The sequence below is a fragment of the Pygocentrus nattereri genome, chromosome 1 (assembly GCF_015220715.1).
Source record: "Pygocentrus nattereri isolate fPygNat1 chromosome 1, fPygNat1.pri, whole genome shotgun sequence".
Lineage (NCBI taxonomy): Eukaryota > Metazoa > Chordata > Actinopteri > Characiformes > Serrasalmidae > Pygocentrus > Pygocentrus nattereri.
The window spans coordinates 42,210,523-42,228,442 of NC_051211.1; the positions used below are offsets into that span (position 1 = coordinate 42,210,523).

General features: G+C 40.0%; 1 protein-coding gene across 7 annotated transcripts in view; it reads right to left on the minus strand.

Moving 5' to 3' along the window:
* Positions 1-2,881: 2,881 nt before the first annotated feature.
* pparaa (peroxisome proliferator-activated receptor alpha a) overlaps positions 2,882-17,920 on the minus strand; it is a 61,087-nt gene continuing 46,048 nt past the window's right edge. For 6 of the 7 annotated variants that reach the window (XM_017716832.2, XM_017716835.2, XM_017716837.2 and 3 more), the window contains 6 exons: positions 17,203-17,442; positions 14,266-14,423; positions 9,554-9,692; positions 7,978-8,174; positions 6,007-6,475; positions 4,292-4,536 (listed from right to left, as the gene is read on the minus strand). In XM_017716832.2, coding sequence (XP_017572321.1) covers positions 4,292-4,536; positions 6,007-6,475; positions 7,978-8,174; positions 9,554-9,692; positions 14,266-14,423; positions 17,203-17,404 — 1,410 coding nt within the window. In that variant the 5' untranslated portion in view covers positions 17,405-17,442. Of the gene's footprint in view, positions 4,537-6,006; positions 6,476-7,977; positions 8,175-9,553; positions 9,693-14,265; positions 14,424-17,202; positions 17,443-17,920 lie in introns of those variants that run through there. The other variant, XM_037531174.1, reaches the window with a different exon arrangement.

A 17,920-nucleotide genomic window follows, 5' to 3' on the forward strand; every position in this document is an offset into this window, starting at 1 on the left:
TCCATCATCTTCCGCTTCTCCGGAGTTCGGGTCGCGGGGGCAGCATCCTAAGCAATGAGGCCCAGACCTCCCTTTCCCCAGCCACTTCCACTAGCTCCCTGGGGGGGATTCCGAGGTGCTCCCAGGCCAGCTGGGCGATATAGTCACGCCAGCGTGTCCTGGGTCTTCCCTGGGGTCTCCTCCCGGGTGGACTTGCCTGTGAAACCTCCCAAGGGAGGCATCCAGGAGGCATCCTAACCAGATGCCCGAACAACCTCAGCTGGCTCCTCTCGATGTGGAGAAGCAGCGGCTCTACTCCGAGTCCCTCCTGGATGACCGAACTTCTCACCCTATCTCTAAGGGAGAGTCCAGACACCCTGTGGAGGAAACTCATTTAGGCCGCTTGTATTCGCAATCTCGTTCTTTCGGTCATTACCCAAAGCTCATGACCATAGGTGAGGGTGGGAACGTAGATCAACCAGTAAATCGAGAGCCTTGCCTTATGGCTCAGCTCTTTCTTTACCACAACAGACCGGTAAAGAGCCTGCATCACTGCTGACCCAGCACCAATCCGCCTGTCAATTTCCCGCTCCCTTGTACCATCACTCATGAACAAGACAACGAGATACTTAAACTCCTCCACTTGAGGCAAGAGCTCATCCCCGACCCAGAGGGCTCTCCACCGTTTCCCGCCTGAGAACCATGGCCTCGGATTTGGAGGTACTGATCCTCTGATCCTCATCCCGGCCGCTTCACACTCGGCTGCAAACCGATCCAGCGAAAGCTGAAGTTCATGGCTTGATGTCCCCAATAGGATCACATCATCTGCAAACAGCAGCGATGTGACCTTGAGGTCACCAAACCGGACACCCTCCATCCCCTGACTGCGCCTAGTAATTATATCCATAAAAATTATGAATAGAATCGGTGACAAAGGGCAGCCCTGACGGAGTCCAACTCTCACTGGGAACGAGTCTGACTTACTGCCGGCCATGCGAACCAAACTCCTGCTTTGTTTGTACAGGGCCTGAATGGCTCGTAGCAAAGAGCCATGTACCCCGTACTCCCGAAGCACCTCCCACAGAATACCCCGGGGAACACAGTCGAATGCCTTCTCCAAATCCACAAAGCACATGTGGACTTGTTGGGCATCATGGAGAGGGTAAAGAGTTGGTCCAGTGTTCCACAAACAAGGGCGGAACCCACGCTGCTCCTCCTGAATCCGAGGTTTGACTATAAGCTGGACTCTCTTCTCCAGTAACCCTGCATAGACCTTACCAGGGAGGCTGAGGAGTGTGATTCCCCTGTAGATGGAACACACCCTCCAGTCCCCCTTTTTAAAAAGAGGCACCACCACCCCAGTCTGCCAATCCAGTGGCACCGCCCCCGATGTCCACGCAATGTTGAAAAGACATGTCAGCCAAGACAGCCCCACAACATCCAGAGCCTTGGGGAACTCGGGACGGATCTCATCCACCCCTGGATACTTGCCACCAAGGAGCTTTTTAACTACCTTAATGACTTCGGCCTCAGTAATGGACGAGCCTATTCCCATGTCTCCAGACTCTGTCTCCTCACTGGAGAAAATGTCGGTGGGATTGAGAAGGTCCTCAAAGTATTCCTTCCACTGCCCAATGACGTCTTCAGTCAAAGTCAGCAGCACACCATCTCCACTATATACAGTGCTAGTGGCACACTGCTTTCCCCTTCTGAGTAGCCTGATGGTTTGCCAGAATCTTTTCGGAGCCGACTTAAAGTTACTTTCATATTTTGAGAATATAATATTTAAAAATAACAATTTTTATAGAAAACAATTATGATTATTTTGAGATAAAAAGTGAAAATTTAGGCAGCCAGTAACATAAAAGGGGGTGAAAAATGTGACATGGCTTCAGTAAGCTTTTATACTTAAATCATAATCAATAAAAATATTTAGAATTACTGTTTAATAGATATTTCTGATGTCATCAGTTTTGAAGAGCAGCAACATTCCCATTCACGTCTTTTAGCACTATTTCCAACCAACCTGAAAATGGTAACAATGACTTTTTTCTTTCTGTTAGGGTAAGACAGGTTATTTCAAGCAATAATATTATGTTTTAAGATATGGAACACCTACTCAGATCTCACATACTAGTGCACGTCAACGTATTTATTGACTTTTGATGTTTTGTTTTCATTGTGTGTTTGTATTTGTGTGTGCTTGAATGTGTGTGTGTGTGTGTATGTGCATGCCTGGTTGCATTCAAATGTGTATGAGCGCAGAATGTGTGTGTGGGCCTATAGAGACCACTTCCTTACTGGTTTTATGTACTCAGCATTTTATACCTACTTACAGAAATGTTCTTTGCATTTCACTATTCAGCTTCCCAGTATTTGAGGCATATTCATTCATTTTAAGTTACAGTGCACCCAGAACTGTTATATTCTGTATATATAATCAATAGAAGGCATTATAATCTGTTTTGTCATGACTGAAATCACATTATAGCTTTGCACCACACAGCTTAGATACTCGCATTGAGGCCACCTGTTAGTTACAATGGGTGTCAAGATTGACTAAAATCGAGTGTAAAAAATGAAATGATCTTGTGATATTCTGGTAGATCTAATATTATCTTTGTGCTCTACTTTAAAGAATATAACCCATAGGATACATACTTATGTAAATTTGAAAACAGGAAATAGAACTTGCTCTTCTTTTGGCATCCAATTAGCAAAATACAATCAAATTATTTGCATTTGTGTGTTGACAAAAACAACAGAAAAAAGATGAAGTGAATTGGAGTGGAGTGGACACCAGGTCTTAAAGGGTAAAAACCATGACCTGTGGATTGTGACTAAAGGATCAATTATTGTAACATTAGAAGTACATGACAATAAATTACACAGAAACCATGTGTACATTAAACAAATATTCACAATCTTTTACATTTATTCCTGAAATTGACTAGACGGTAAACATTCACATTTATTTTCAGATCTAAAAGGTAAAATAAGCAAACTGCCATAGTTAACAACAGTTTACCATGGCATAAATATTAACCAGTTAAACCAGATTAATTAGTTTAACCAAGGTCCCTTTACACACTAACAATTAAAAATATTTATCTTTTCCCATTGAGAAGAGCATTACAAATATTTCCATTGAAATAAGAGCCAGTGTGGTGTACTTGCTGCAGTCTAGTGCTGGGATGGGTAATCAATTTTAAAAGCTGAAGCTTGATTTTCCCTGAGTATCTAGACAAGGCAATATTCCCTGATATCAACATAATATTCCCCATTCATATATTATACTTCTCTTTAATGTCTGTGTAGCATTCCATAATGCAGCTCCATAATGCTACTGGTGAATACAGTCATGTGCAAAGTTTTGGTACTGCTGGTAAAATATGTTTTGTTGATTTTCTAAGTGACAGTAAGTTAGTACTTCCTCAACAGGCAACTTAAATATAGTATTTTTCTGCCAATATTAGTGCATAATTTACATCTATTTGTTAATATTAATATATAGAAATACTATATTAAAAAACATATATCAACAAAATCAACAGGGGCACCAAACCTTTTGCATATGACTGCATATTGTGTTCAGAATGCAATATATATGATTTAGATGGCATACTATGAGAAAAAAACCAGAAAGACATAGACATTTGACCATATATTAATACACTTTTTCTAATGGCACTAGTGTCATATTTTCAAAAATAAATACCTTCAAAACGTCTTTTGATGAATCATGATGAAGTGGAGTGCTATACAGCGCATATACATGTATACACATTTTTACCAATTGTACATGCTATTTTATGCCATTTAAGATGAGGTATTGGTCTAACATTGATGGCTGTGTGTGTGAGCCATATTCCAGCATTCTACCATGGCATGAAAATTACAGAATAGACTTCTTAATACCACAGTTCCTTTTTGGGAATTGCACAAACTGCTTTTAGAAAGTATAAAATAAGTTTATTTAAAGAGTTCGATGGCAGGGAGCTTGGCGTGGGCAGCATTGTACTCATAAAAGTAATGGTCGACAGGTGAAGCTCATCTGCTGTATAGGGCTGACAGCCTGCACTGCAGTCTAGGGTTCATGAAGATTAGTGAACAGCTATTATGATGGTCAAGTATATACTCCAAGTTCAAGATCCAATATGCACCAGACCTTCAATTTATTAAAGCTCGCCTGAAAGCCATGGGAATATTTCAGTCCCTTTGCTGCTGTTCTCCTGAGGCTGTAGGGAGCCAGAAAAGAGGCTACCTCTTGTCCAGCAACTAGTAACATCCTCAGTACCCCATGGTTCAGCTCTCAGTACATATCCTTGTAGATTTCCTGCAGTAATGGATGAAGCGAAGTGTCCTGTGTCTTCTTAATGTCCTGGACCAACTGAGCATGCTCCGTTACGAGCTGCCGAAGGTCAGCCAGTTTCTGCAGGAGCTTGGGGAAGAGGAAGGTGTTGTCAGGGTGGTTGGCCTGCAGATGGAGCTGCAGAGCATGAATGATACTTTCCTGAATGAACTCGATGTGTGACACGTTTGCCAGTCCTGGTCGGTCTATGAGTGGTGGGGAAGAGGGACAAAAAGTCAAAGACAAAAAAGGGACCAGAAATTTCTAAGCTTTATTCCTGTCTATGTTAATGGCCTTAACCATTGTATTGAGCTGTCTCTTTTGATAAATGCATTTGTATGCATTTGGAGATGGGATCCTAAGAGAATGAGACTGTAGCAGGCTGTGGTTATATTCTCAGGCCCCACAGAGCCCTGTGGGCAGCAGCTGGAACGAACACTGCAGGAAGCTGTGGTTATTTTTGCTGGCCTGAAGGGGAAAAAAGTCCCCGAGTCACTCTAAGGCTGGCTGTTATTATGTAACCTCTTTCAAAAGACCGCTCAGTACTGAAGCCGAAAGAGGCAGAGAAAAAAATCCTGTCAGATGCAGTTTAAACTAGCGGTGAAAAAATATTCAAACATTTGCCAACAAGAAACACTATACGAAAAAAAGAATATAAAAAGAGGCAAGTCACTCTGAGCAAAGAGTGAAAGTTACAAATGATACGCCACCATCTCATTTCTTCCAAGCTAAAAAGTAATATTATATTTAAAGGAACAAGATTTCCCCTGAAATTACATTTTCCCCCTACTCTAAAGTAAAGTAGGGGTGTAAAATTACATCAAAGGTTTGTAGTGCAGCGATCTGAAAATGGCCATTCAACTGCATCACTTTTGAATGGTAAAATCAATTTATTCTAATATTCAGTAAACTTATGCACACACTTTTGGAAAGATTAAAATCCTCAGGCTATTTTGAAACTATTCACAAATGTTTTATATTTTTGTTATGTGTTGTTTCTATTTTCCATATTCTACTACTAAACAAATAACAGATGCTCCAGTTACAGAGGTATAAAACATATTTGGAATATTTTGAATGCATTAAGAGGTGGGACTGAGGGGGATTTCATTGGTTGTTTAAATATAACTGCCAAAAATAATTTTAAATAATCAGCATGGTAATAATAATCTGAGCATATTAAAGACCTATGTGTGCATTTATTGTAGAGTTTGTCTCCATGTTTTATCTATATATTTTCCTAACGTGCCGTGGAAACTATTGGCTGCTTTGGGGGTGTGTAGCTAAAATACAAAATTACCTAATTTTGCTTTTTTTTACAACTTTAACATGATAATAATTGTCCATGTTTTCAATACATTTTTGTTTTACAACCATTATATCTTCTGCTTCATGTGTGTTCAAGTATGCTCAGCATGTAGCTTGATTATGGGTGTGATACAGTTGGTCACGGTTCCACTATTAACAATCTGTTCAGCTAATTTGCATAACGTTTGTCCAGAAGAAGAGACAGCAGAGCGAGCAGGGTGTCGTTTATGTACAGCATAACTGCATAATTTTCAGCACCTCCAGCACAAAACACCTTCCAACTCCCCTAATTCTAAATGACTTCTCCATGAAATCAAATCATTCAGTGATTTACAGCCCAAGTGTGAACTGTTCTCTGGGTGCCTCACCTCCACAGCAGATGATGGCGGCCACGAACAGTGCCAGGTCGCTGTCATCTAGCTGCAGTGCATTGAAGCACATGGCGAATTGGAACTTGGGCTCCAACAAGTCACTGAAGGGCCTCCGGAGACTCTTAAGGAACTCACGAGTGATGAATCCTTTACCATGGGCCACCAGCAGCCCATCCTTATTCATGCAGGAGGCCAGCAGGGTGAAGAAGGCCTCATGCACGCCATACTTCAACAATGTCACCTGGTCATTCAGATCCAGGTTAGCAAAGCCTGGCACGGCCTTGGCAAACTCGGTCAGCTGGGTGACGGTTTCCACAGAAGTGTGCTGGCAGCAACGAAATAGACGGGACTCAGTCTCTCGCTCTTGCAGAGCACTCACTAACCCATCCTTCTCATCTCCCTGCATGTGAGTGGCCAGGATCTGCTGTGCCTGCTGCAGAGTGTCCAGGTCATGGATGACAAAAGGCTGATGAAGGACAAGGAAAAGGTGAGGTGAGAGAACACAAAAGGGTTTCATTACGTCTGTATCTCTGCATCTCTGCCCTGCACATTTCACTGTTTTCCCTACTTTACCACACCTGATCCAACAAATCAGCCAATGAAACCCTTAGATTTCAAATGTCTGTATGTAGATCCAATTCCTCATGCTCATTAACACATAACACATCCGTTTCATAAAAGTAACTAAAGAATTAGTCTGTAGTTAAAGGGTTGCTTATATAACTGCATTATGACTAGTTGAAAGAACTGTATCTCATACTATGAATAGATCTCAGTGTGTTAACATACCACCATTAAGAACATGCAAATGAAAGCAATAATGTATTAAGAATCACATTTACAATATTTCCCCAAAATGAGCCAAGACATGTTTGTGTGTCCAAATACTGATTCTTTAGTTTTGCACTACCGCTATGAGAATAATGCAGAAGTAATAGAAGCTTATAACTACCAATTATTAGTGAAGCACTGAAATACAAATTCTTGGCCAAAACTGCAACCAAAATTCTGCCCTTTCAATTATGCATTTAAATGAAACATAAAAAAGTAATGTTAATGATGTTTTATTATTGCTGAAGTGTTTTCAATAGGTCAAAAAAGAGCTGCCAAAAATTAAAACAGTTACCACAAACTACATCCATTTTACAAGTTATGTTCCTACAATATCCAGAGCTCTTGACAACAGAAATTGGCTTGTCAAGGCAACAAATGTAATTATCATTAGTTATACTTCACCAGTATCATGTACATTTTTTTTGTCATTTCAAGAACAGTGGCTACAGATCCTGTCTCTGGATACTTAGCTGAACAATGATTACAAATTGCTTTTCTAAAATACTGTAGACACTATGAAATGGCTCCACGCACCCCACATTTTCACTGTTGATCTGTTGCAGCTAAAACTGTTTGAACATACACTGATCAGGCATAACACTGTTTCTGCGCTCACTGTCCATTTTATCAGGTGCACTTACTCTATAGGTGCACTTTGTAGCTCTATAATTACAAACTGTGTTTCTCTGCATACTTGGTTAGCCCCCTTTTACCCTGTTCTTCAGTGGTCAGGACCCCCATGGACCCTCACAGAGCAGGTACTACTTGGGTAGTGGATCATTCTCAGCACTGCAGTAAAAATGATGTGGTGGTGGTGTGTTAGTGTGTGTTGTGCTGGTCTGAGTGGATCAGACACAGCAGTGCTGCTGGAGTTTTTAAACACCTCAGTGTCAGAGCTCAAATATCCAAATATCAATTCAAAGTACACCTATATAGTAAGTGGAGCTGATAAAATGGAAAATGGAAAATGAACGTAGAAACAAGGAGGTGGTCATTTTATGCCTGATCATCTAAAGTGAGCATTTTTAATGGTTAGATTTTGAGCTTTTTCTCTGGAAATGTTCAGTCTTTTTTCTCTTTTGACAATATTTTGTGCCATTTCTGATTATTTTTGCCAAAGAATTTCTTACTCACAGGTGTGCTGGTCTTTCCGGCAAGAAAGATTCGTGCTTTGGCCTTGCTCAAGTGGAAGTGTCTGAGGTAGGCCTCATGGAGCTGCCTAGCTAGAGTCTTCAGATCAGCCAGCTGGGTCTGTCCTTCCTCCATCTCACCAACCAGCTCTGCTTTCAGCTTCAGCTTCTCTGAGCGAGGCATCCGCCCAAAACGGATAGCTACGAGAGACAAACATATTAGCTAGAAATATACTTGAGTAAAAGTAAAAAAAATTATTTCCTTTACTTTTTATATACAGAATTTGCCTTCTCTTAAACTTTAAACAAACAACGCACTGAGACAAATTAGCGTCTTGTGGGCAGTTTCATTTTCTAGTAATATTAAAAAAAATACACGAGAGAAAAAAGTTCTTTGAGTGTACAGATTAAAATGTAAGGAATTAAAACATCTTTATTCTCTTGGGAATCTAAATGAGGAAGAGTATCCCATTTCAATAATACCTGAGTGCATATCATCAAAAATAATACTACAGTACAGCAACAAATCACTACCATTTCAGTATTTTCCACCACTTGGAATGAAATAAATTACATTAGCGTAATTATAGCCAAAAGACATCAATTTATATTTTATGTCCAGCCCATTTAAGTCAAATTCCAGTAGACATAGTATGTACAGCTGTATGCAGCAATTTGAACACCACCAGGCAAATTATATGTTTTATTAACTTAATTACACTTTTCTGTATACTTAGACTGTGTATGTACTACACGTACAAAGTTATAAACACAAACATACACTACATATAGAAGTGCACTAGGTGACCATGCACTTGACACTACAGCTCTGAAGGGACAAAGGGCAGCAGTGGGGAAATAGGCTTAGGTGGTGTGATGTGGTGTAAACCTGGACTCGGAGTGAAGCGCACTGGCGGTTTCCACATGCGTCTGTATGAAAACCCTACATGTATAATTCAAGGACAGTTTAGCATACAGAGGGGAGAGGAGTACTAATGGCAAGTTTTGGAATGTAAAATTTTCCCAAGCCCACACTACCAGACTCCATTATTCTTCATGAACTGACAAGATAAAAGTCCTACAGCAGCAGAGGGCAATGTATTCCCACATCATCCAGGTTACCTGCACTTGCTAAAAAATATCTATTCTTTTTAGCTACAGTATATAGAACCGTCCTCAGAAAAATGCTAACGTCATGCTTATAGTGCAGATGACTAAGGTTTGGATAGGCACACCACAAAAAACAAATACTGGCAGTAAGTGAGCAGGTTAATTTTTAATTCCATGTTTAAAATGTGTTAGTTTAATAACCTTTTTTCTGCCCAAATTGTTCCATACTGCCACACACCAAACTAATTTTGATAACCAACGTTTCACAAGCAGTGCTACACCAGTTCAAACAAATGGTATAAAGTGCATAATCATTGCGCAACATATTGTTTATAAAGGAAAGTGATTTCATCTGGATGTGATGACCAGTAAAGTAATCTAAGGGCTTATACGGCTATGAGATTACAGTATAACTCTATAAAGCATAATGGATATCTCTGCTGAAAGTCTGAGGCTGGCAGGGCTCTCACCATTATGGGACATGCCCACAGCGAGGCACTTGTGGAAGCGGCAGTATTGGCACTTGTTCCGGTTCTTCTTCTGGATCTTACAGCTGCGCTCGCACTTGTCATACTCCAGCTTGAGGCGTATGGTTCTCCTGAAGAACCCCTGTGGAGAATTCATATAGGGACTTGTTTCTCAACTGGTTTTGAGTTACAGGGGCAGTATCAACATGATATCACTTCAATGATGAGCGGCTACTTACAGCCCTCGGTAGTAAAGTGGCCTGATATAGTGGTCTGTACATTGCCCTCGTGATAAGACATATCGTACTATAGATGAGTCACTGATTGGTACATTGATCATCACAAGTAAATAAAGTTTACTTTGCAAGGGAACTACAATTATATCCACCTGCAAGCACAGAGCCTCTACTAGCACCTGCTGCTAAAGCATATTTCACACTACCTGATGTGTCAGCTGCTAAACTTTCCAGCATCACATGCTTGCAGAATATATAATCTACAGTATGCAAATGTTTAAACACTCCCCAGTCAAATTAGGTGTTTTGTAGATTTTGTAAAATTGTTTATATTTATATTATTACATTTAATCTCCTGGAAATATAATTGAGTAGGTATACAGTAGTAGGCATAAGTCTAAACAAGTGAAAATAAAGATAGAAAGAGTGTGCAAGGCAAAGGGAACAGAGTAAATAATGAGTTCTTACATTTTATGCATGTTTAACATAAGAAAAAGCAAATAGATTATAAATCAGTAACTACTTCTTTCAGTAACTTTTCAATGCAAACTGTAAGGGGTTAAATACAATGTGAAGTACTTTTAGCTAATGTAATAATAATAATAATAATAATAATAGTAATCACTGTAATAATTTTATTTAAAAGGCTGTTCAGGAAATTTAAGCAGAGCGCATAAGCACAACTTACGATATAGATATGAAAGGTGCTACATAAAAAGGTTCTTCTTATTAAAGTTATTCACAGATTCACCCCTGGTGTCATAAAACATGGAACATTTAAATGGACAGTTTGGCCAAAACCCTTTCAAATGATACGATAATCACTGATACATAGGGCTGCAATGATGCAATGTTTAGTACCATGTTCGGTCCTTTTCATCGTCCTCCTGTTATCTAAAAACAGTAATGCATGTGTAAGTGTTTATTTTGCTGCCACAAACTTCTCCCATTCGATTTCATTAAGCTTTGTTATTAAACTCTGCAGTTATAAGCAAAGCAGCTATTATGCTGTTCTGGCTTTAAAAGGGCCTTTGGACTCTGATTATCTTCAATTACTCGGCTTCTTTCATCATACTTCCACACACCTGAATTAAAGCATGACACGAAAGTTCAAAACAGACAGTAACTGGTCCTGTTTGATGAACATATAATTTTAAGTGGCACTAATTTACCCATTTTTCTTATTTTCTCTGTGTGTAGTTCTCTGTGCAAATGGAATGAGTATGAGTTGCTGAATTTGAAGTTCTTTGAAGTTCCTGCCGTTAACGACTATAACAGTGTGAGGGCCTATGTCTGAGTTAACTAGCTGAATCCACTGTAAAAGAACAGTTTTTCGGTGTATGTGTGCAGTTTTGGCTTTAGTTTTGTTTGCAGGTCTCTACTGCAGCACTGAGCAATCAAACATTATTGATTAATTCCTTCCTTGTACAGATTCCACTTCATCATTAGTACGTTCAAGTCAATGAACAGAAATTAGGTTGAGTGACTATTCTCATATAGCTCTCTTTCCAAGTGTGTTTAAGGTCAGGCTGTCGGGAATGTTTGAAGAAGGGGTTGGCGCAGAGAGGCAGGCCAATAGGAATAGGCAATATAAGTGCACAAATCGCTGCACTTTAGTCTCTAGCTTGTGATAAAATGGGTATTTGAGCTCAAACAATATGAAGCAGCAGATACCTTAAAGTTGTATGGCGTGTTTGGGTGGAGAGGAGGCTGGACAATGTCACATGTCAGACTTCATATTAGTATCTATTCTTGAGATAGAGACTCAATGCCCACTGGCTCTGTACCAGCACTCCATTATGTATGTGAAGGGTCAATGTTACAACACAGAATTTAGAACACTTCATAGGCATGCTGCTCAAGAACACATGCTTGTCCATGGAAACACACAGTTAACAACAACACACGGTACAGTGGACAGTGGGCTATAAATGTGCCCCTGATGCATTCTTAACACTGTGATCATGCTGGCGATTAAAATAAACAGTACCAATCCTTAAATATTCATTAAGGACACATCATCCATGTCATTTCCTCTCATTAACTGCAAGTATATCTCTGTTCAATAGTAATGTAAGGCTAGTTTCACAATGAGACTTTCATTCAACTAATTGCATCTTATAAGTTGCATGCACCATCATTTCTGTGCAACTTGGCCTGCTAGGCTGGTTTTACATGATGAAAATTTCATGCAACTTAGATTTGGTTATTGGGTGGTTGAAAGTAGATTGCCCCCCTCACCAGCTGACTCAAGGTTGGTAGCTTTTCATTTTGTCAGTTCACTGAGCCACGACAAAGCTGCTTTTACTAGCCAGCTAATGATGACCACCATTAATTCTTCTAACCTGCTGTTATCATGGTTCATGTTTCATTCATTTTCTTCATTCTTGACCCCAGGTTAATTTTACACAGAGTTCAAATTCCTTTTGGACACATAGGATGAAAATTATTACAGAAGCACATTTGCATATTTGCAGCATTTTTAACATCTTTGTATATTTTGTCCAGCTATCAGTGCCTCTATATACGTTCCCTTTTTAAATTTACTTTTATTCTCTTTAAAAAACAGTATAATACAGAAATTAAAATAGTTAAAATGGCACATTTTCAAAAAACAGCCTATTTTGAACTCACTGCTTTCAACCTATGTCAGATTAATCCAGTTTTAGACTAGACTGCGTTTTGAATGAGGCCAGATGCAGGGCAGCCTATCAGAACAGAGGTGATCTACATATCATTACACATCAGTCTTAAAGGCACAATAACAAAACAGCGTTTATAGAGAGAGACAAAGGGAGGTTGGAAAATGTTATTATAAGAAAGTATTATGACTGGTTTTGGTAAATAAACTTACACAAATGTCTTTTTGTCTTTTTTTTCAAAAGTCTTGATTAAGATGGTAAACAAAAATCCTAGACTGTCACGAGGAGAGATTTTGACACATTGATACAAATATCAATATCAATTTACTGAATTAATGTTTGTGTTTATTCTGCTGTAAATGTTCATTTTTATGTTTGGTCAAGGTTAAGTTGTTTTAGCAAATAAATGCTAATTGCCCAGATAAACAGCTTTGAATATAATTTTCTCAGGTCCTTGGAGAACTGCTAGTACTGTATTTAGGTAGTTGGGTTTGTTTTGCATGTGTGAAGTACTAACACTGAAACACAATGAACTTCGTGACTTTTGTACTTGTTGCTCTCATTTTAAAGATACAGCGATAACAAAGCAGATAACTAATGTTATCACAAGGAACAACACAGAGTGTAGTAAAACACAACCCCATGCTTCTTTCAATGTCAACACAGCTTCAATCTTAAAAAGTACCCAGCATAAATTAAACTGGGACCGGTGGGCTTAAGATGAGGAGGGGAAGTGGGAGGCTGGAACACAAAGTTAACATGAACTTCCCCATTCACTCTACAGACTTGAACCGGCAATGCGCTAAGATTTAAGCTGAGATTTGAAGACTCTGATGACAAACTGTTTCCTGAGAGATGCAGTAGAGAAGCCTTTTCCAGGTGTGGGAGGACAATCACCAGAAGAGTTCGTAGAGTGTTACTGACAGTAGCCTTTGTAACGTTGGTCCCAGCTTTCTGAAGGTCATTAACTAGGTCCCCCCGTGTGGTTCTGGGATTTCTGCTCACCGTTCTTGTGATCATTTTGACCCCACTGGCTGAGATCTTGCATGGAGCCCCTGATCAAGGGAGATTAGCAGTGGTCTTGTAGGTCTTCCATTTTCTGATTATTGCTCACACAGTAGATTTCTTCACACCAAGCTGCTTGCCTATTGCAGATTCAGTCTTCCCAGCCTGGTGCAGGTCTACAATCTTGTTTCTGGTGTCCTTCAACAGCTCTTTGGTCTTCACCATAGTGGAGTTTGGAGTGTGACTGTTTGAGGTTGTGGGCAGGTGTCTTTTATACAGATAACAAGGTCAAACAGGTGCCATTAATACAGGTAATGAGTGGAGTATTAATGTATTAATATTAATGTATTAATGTATTAATGGCACCTGTTTGATACCTTGTACTATAAGAGAGATGACAAACATTGAAAGGCCAACAATCTGTTTGGCTGACTCATTGTAATCTGAATTTCATTTTACTGTTACGGAGCAAAGATATTCCATGACACTTCAGCTTTAGCCTCTAAGGTTACGCCAAAGGCAAAAACACACTAAAACTTGTGATTTCTCCTTCCCAAATGGATTTAAGCTTTCCACTTATTCACACTTTTATCATGAGATGTCTGAATTCTTGGGAGTCTAATTGGTTATGCCGGCATGATAAAATGAACAGAAAGAGTTTACAATGCAAATATAAAATGCAAACAGGATGACGTATGCTGGATTTACCTCACAAATGGACCTGTGCCAATGAGGGGAAAAGTGGCACATCGACAGAGGTCGGAGTGCCCTCGCTCTCACATGCCTCAGACTTTTCACATGTCTATGTATATATGTGTATGCGTGTGATTACCTTGCACCCCTCACAGGCGTGCACTCCATAGTGGAAGCCAGAGGCACGATCAGCACACACACGACACTCAAGTTTTAATGGGCTGGAGGTGGTTTCATCCTGCCCTGGAACCGCTTCAAACACTGTAGAGGATGGACTAGAGGCTGGGCTCGGGACATCTAGAGAGGACACACAGACAGACTTTAAAGTCCCACAGAATACAGAGTAAGATATTTACATTTACAGCATTTAGCAGACGCTCTTATCCAGAGCGACTTACAAGAAGTGCTTTGTCTATCTAGAGAAAGTATCTTTGCTAGTTACTGTAGATACCCAGAAAAAAGGAACAGAGTTGAATACAGAACTCTGCCGTATAATAAAATACAATACAATAAACTACAGTACACAGTGCATTCAACAATAAAGTAAACTACAATACAAAGTGCAATACACTAATATATTATATATAAGTGCAGCACAATATATTGCAAACAATACTTAATTCAATGCTCATTTAAGTGCTGTTTAAAGAGGTGTCTCCAGTCTGCGTTTGAGGACAGCAAGAGACTCTGCTGTACGGATAGCCAGTGGGAGTTCATTTCATCACTTGGGTCCCAGTACAGAGAACATTCTCAACGCTTGTCTTCCATGCACCTTGAAGGATGGCGGGTCAAGCTGAGCTGTACTCGAAGTTCGAAGGGCTCGTGGTACAGTTCAAGATTTCACCATTGCCATCAAGTAGGTAGGGGCTGGTCCATTTTTGGCTTTGTAGGCAAAATCTGATGCGTACAGGAACAGCTACAGGAAGCCAGTGAAGGGAGGGCAGCAGTGGGGTGACGTGGCTGAACTTGGGGAGAGTGAAGATGAGCCGTGCTGGATGAGTTGCAGAGGCTTGATGGCCTGCATAGGAAGACCAGCCAAGAGCAAGTTGCAGTAGTCAAGCCTTGAGATGACAAAAGACTGCACCAGCATCTGGGCAGCTTCTCGGGTGTGCTTGTCTTCTAATTGAATACGGTCTTTCTGCTGGTAAAGGTAGGCTCTGAGTTGAGACTTTCTCTACAAGGCTGTCTTGTAGTACCTAGATATTAAAACGTTCTAATGAGCATGAGTGATTGACATCCCTCTGTCCAACACTCCCAGCCTGCTACATTATGGATGCAGGACTAAAAACAACAATTCACATAGGGAGAAATGAGTTAAACAGGCTCTACATATGCAGGTCGTGTTGTAGACCCAGCTGTCTCCAAGGCTTAGAAAAAAACATTATACAGCTTTTATGCTGTGACGTCTTAAAGAAGATAAGATTCTGTTCTTTACTTTACTTCTGGATGTACATCCCGAGAATGCTAGCATGGCCAGTTGAACGAATGGAAGATTGAAGGAAGTGGACAGATGAGCTAGCTTCATTAGCTGGTGTCCTCTGCTCACTTGTTAGTTTTTGCTCAGTTTGTCACCACATTTTGTCAGGTTGTGCAGGTGGAACAAGCCAGATCAGCCTAGTGATTGGTAAGAGTAATAATTATACAAGTATTACCCAAGATTAGGACTGTCCAGTTTACATTAAAAGGGAATTTTGGTGAACAACACTGTTCAATTAGCAGACATAGGAATGTTTTCATAGGACATGTACTGTATATTGTGAGCCCAAAATAGGAAGACAGGTTTAAGTTCCTTAACTAACACACAAAATGAAAAATCTCAAAATTAATTGCAATTGCTTTTTATACTGGGCGGCACGGTGGCGCGGTGGATAGCGCTGTCGCCTTACAGCGACGAGGGCCTGGGTTCAATTTCCCGGCTGGGCGACCGGGGTTCTCTCTGTGTTTCCTCCGGGTTCTCCGGTTTCCTCCCACAGTCCAAAGACATGCAGTCAGGTTGATTTGACATGCTAAATTGCCCCTGGGTGTGAGTGACTGTCTGTTTGTCTGCCCTGCGATGGACTGGCGACCTGTCCAGGGTGTGTCTAGGCTCCAGCACCCCCCACCCCGTGACCCTGAGGGAGAAGCGGCTTAGAAAATGGATGGATGGATGCTTTTTATACTGAGGTAACAATGTCCGTATTTGCTGTCTCTCCTCCTCTTTCTGTTTGATTGAATGGAAATCCAACATAAAAAACAGGTTCACACAATGATTTTTAGGTGCAGTCTCAAACAGCTTGACTGCTATGCCTTGAGGGAATGAGATTAATCTGACAGATGCTTTCACTTATTTTCTATGTTCACATTAAGTGTCAAGTTTTAAGTATAAAGTTTCAATACTTTAGTGCCATTTCAGTTAGTACTTGATTAAGAGGATTTTTTTATTTTTATTGATTCTGCTCACACAAACAATATAATACTTATAAACAAAACATCCGAGTCTCAGTAAAATAACAAACACTGGCATAAATTTAAATACACATGATTAAGATTGAGAAGTGGAATTCAAAAGTTTGATAGCAAAAGAGTGGGTACTGTTACTGAACTGAGATGTTTTATAAAAGATGCTTTGAAGTCTCTGGCCACAAGCAAGCTTTTTAAAGGGTACTGTGCTGGTTGTGAGCTATATGCATAGAAATGTAATGCTTTCTTTTCAATCCTTTTGGTATATAGAGAAGCAACAGATGTAAGTTTGCAACCAATGATTTTATAGGTAATGTATTACTCTCTCTAGCCCCTCTCTCTCTTATGCTGTTGTACAAACATATCACACATGGAGAAGGTCAACACACTTTCTACCCTGTATCTCTGAAAAATATATTCTTAACATCTTTGAAGTAGAGAGAGTATGATTTCTATTGGTCCACTGGTCATGATATATTAACATATTATAAATGGAGGTTTTCAAATAGAAAAAGAAAAAAAATGCGATTGTCTACTTGGGAGTTGGAGAATTAGATGAAATTCTAGCTATGATTGTGTGTGTGTGTGTGTGCATGTGTGTGTGATGTGCATGTACATGTGCTCTTTGTATAAGTACCCAGAGTAATGGAGCTTTCAGGGCTGGTGCTGGTGCCTTGGCAGTCAGGCAGGTACAGCAGATTTAAGGTGTCATCGTTGAGGGAGCAGGAGATGTCCTCCAGCTCCTCCATGTTCATGATCAGCTCTCCATACAGTGTGCTGTCCAACACTGGGTCCCCCACAGGAGACAATGGACTGAACAGATTGGGCACGTCCACCATGGCGCTGGACCACGGCAAGTACTGAAACACACATCAGACTGCAGAGAGAGAGAGAGGGAGAGGGAGAGAGAGAGAGAGAGAGAGAGAGAGAGAGAGAGAGAGAGAGTAAGTAATTATTAGGGATGGAAAGGCATTGATGAAGGTAGCATTTAACTGCATTTTTAAACCAATTATAATTCATTTGAATTCCATTAATAAAATATGCATTCTATCTCTCAGGCTATTTTCATAAAGCTTTGCGAGATGCATCAATCTGAGTGTAGCAACTCAATTGCACTAATTTTGAAACGTAAGAATTGATATAATCAATTGTAATGATATTCAATAAGGTATAACTTTTTTTTAAAAGGGTCACTTTATTTCTAATTTCATTACCTTCTTATATGTATATTATTAATTTTTTATTCTTTTATTTTTCCATAGACTGATGGGATAGGATCCAGCACCCCCACGACCCATAAGGAGAAGTGGCTTAGAAGATGTGTGTGTGTGTATTTTTCCACAATTAGTGTTTAT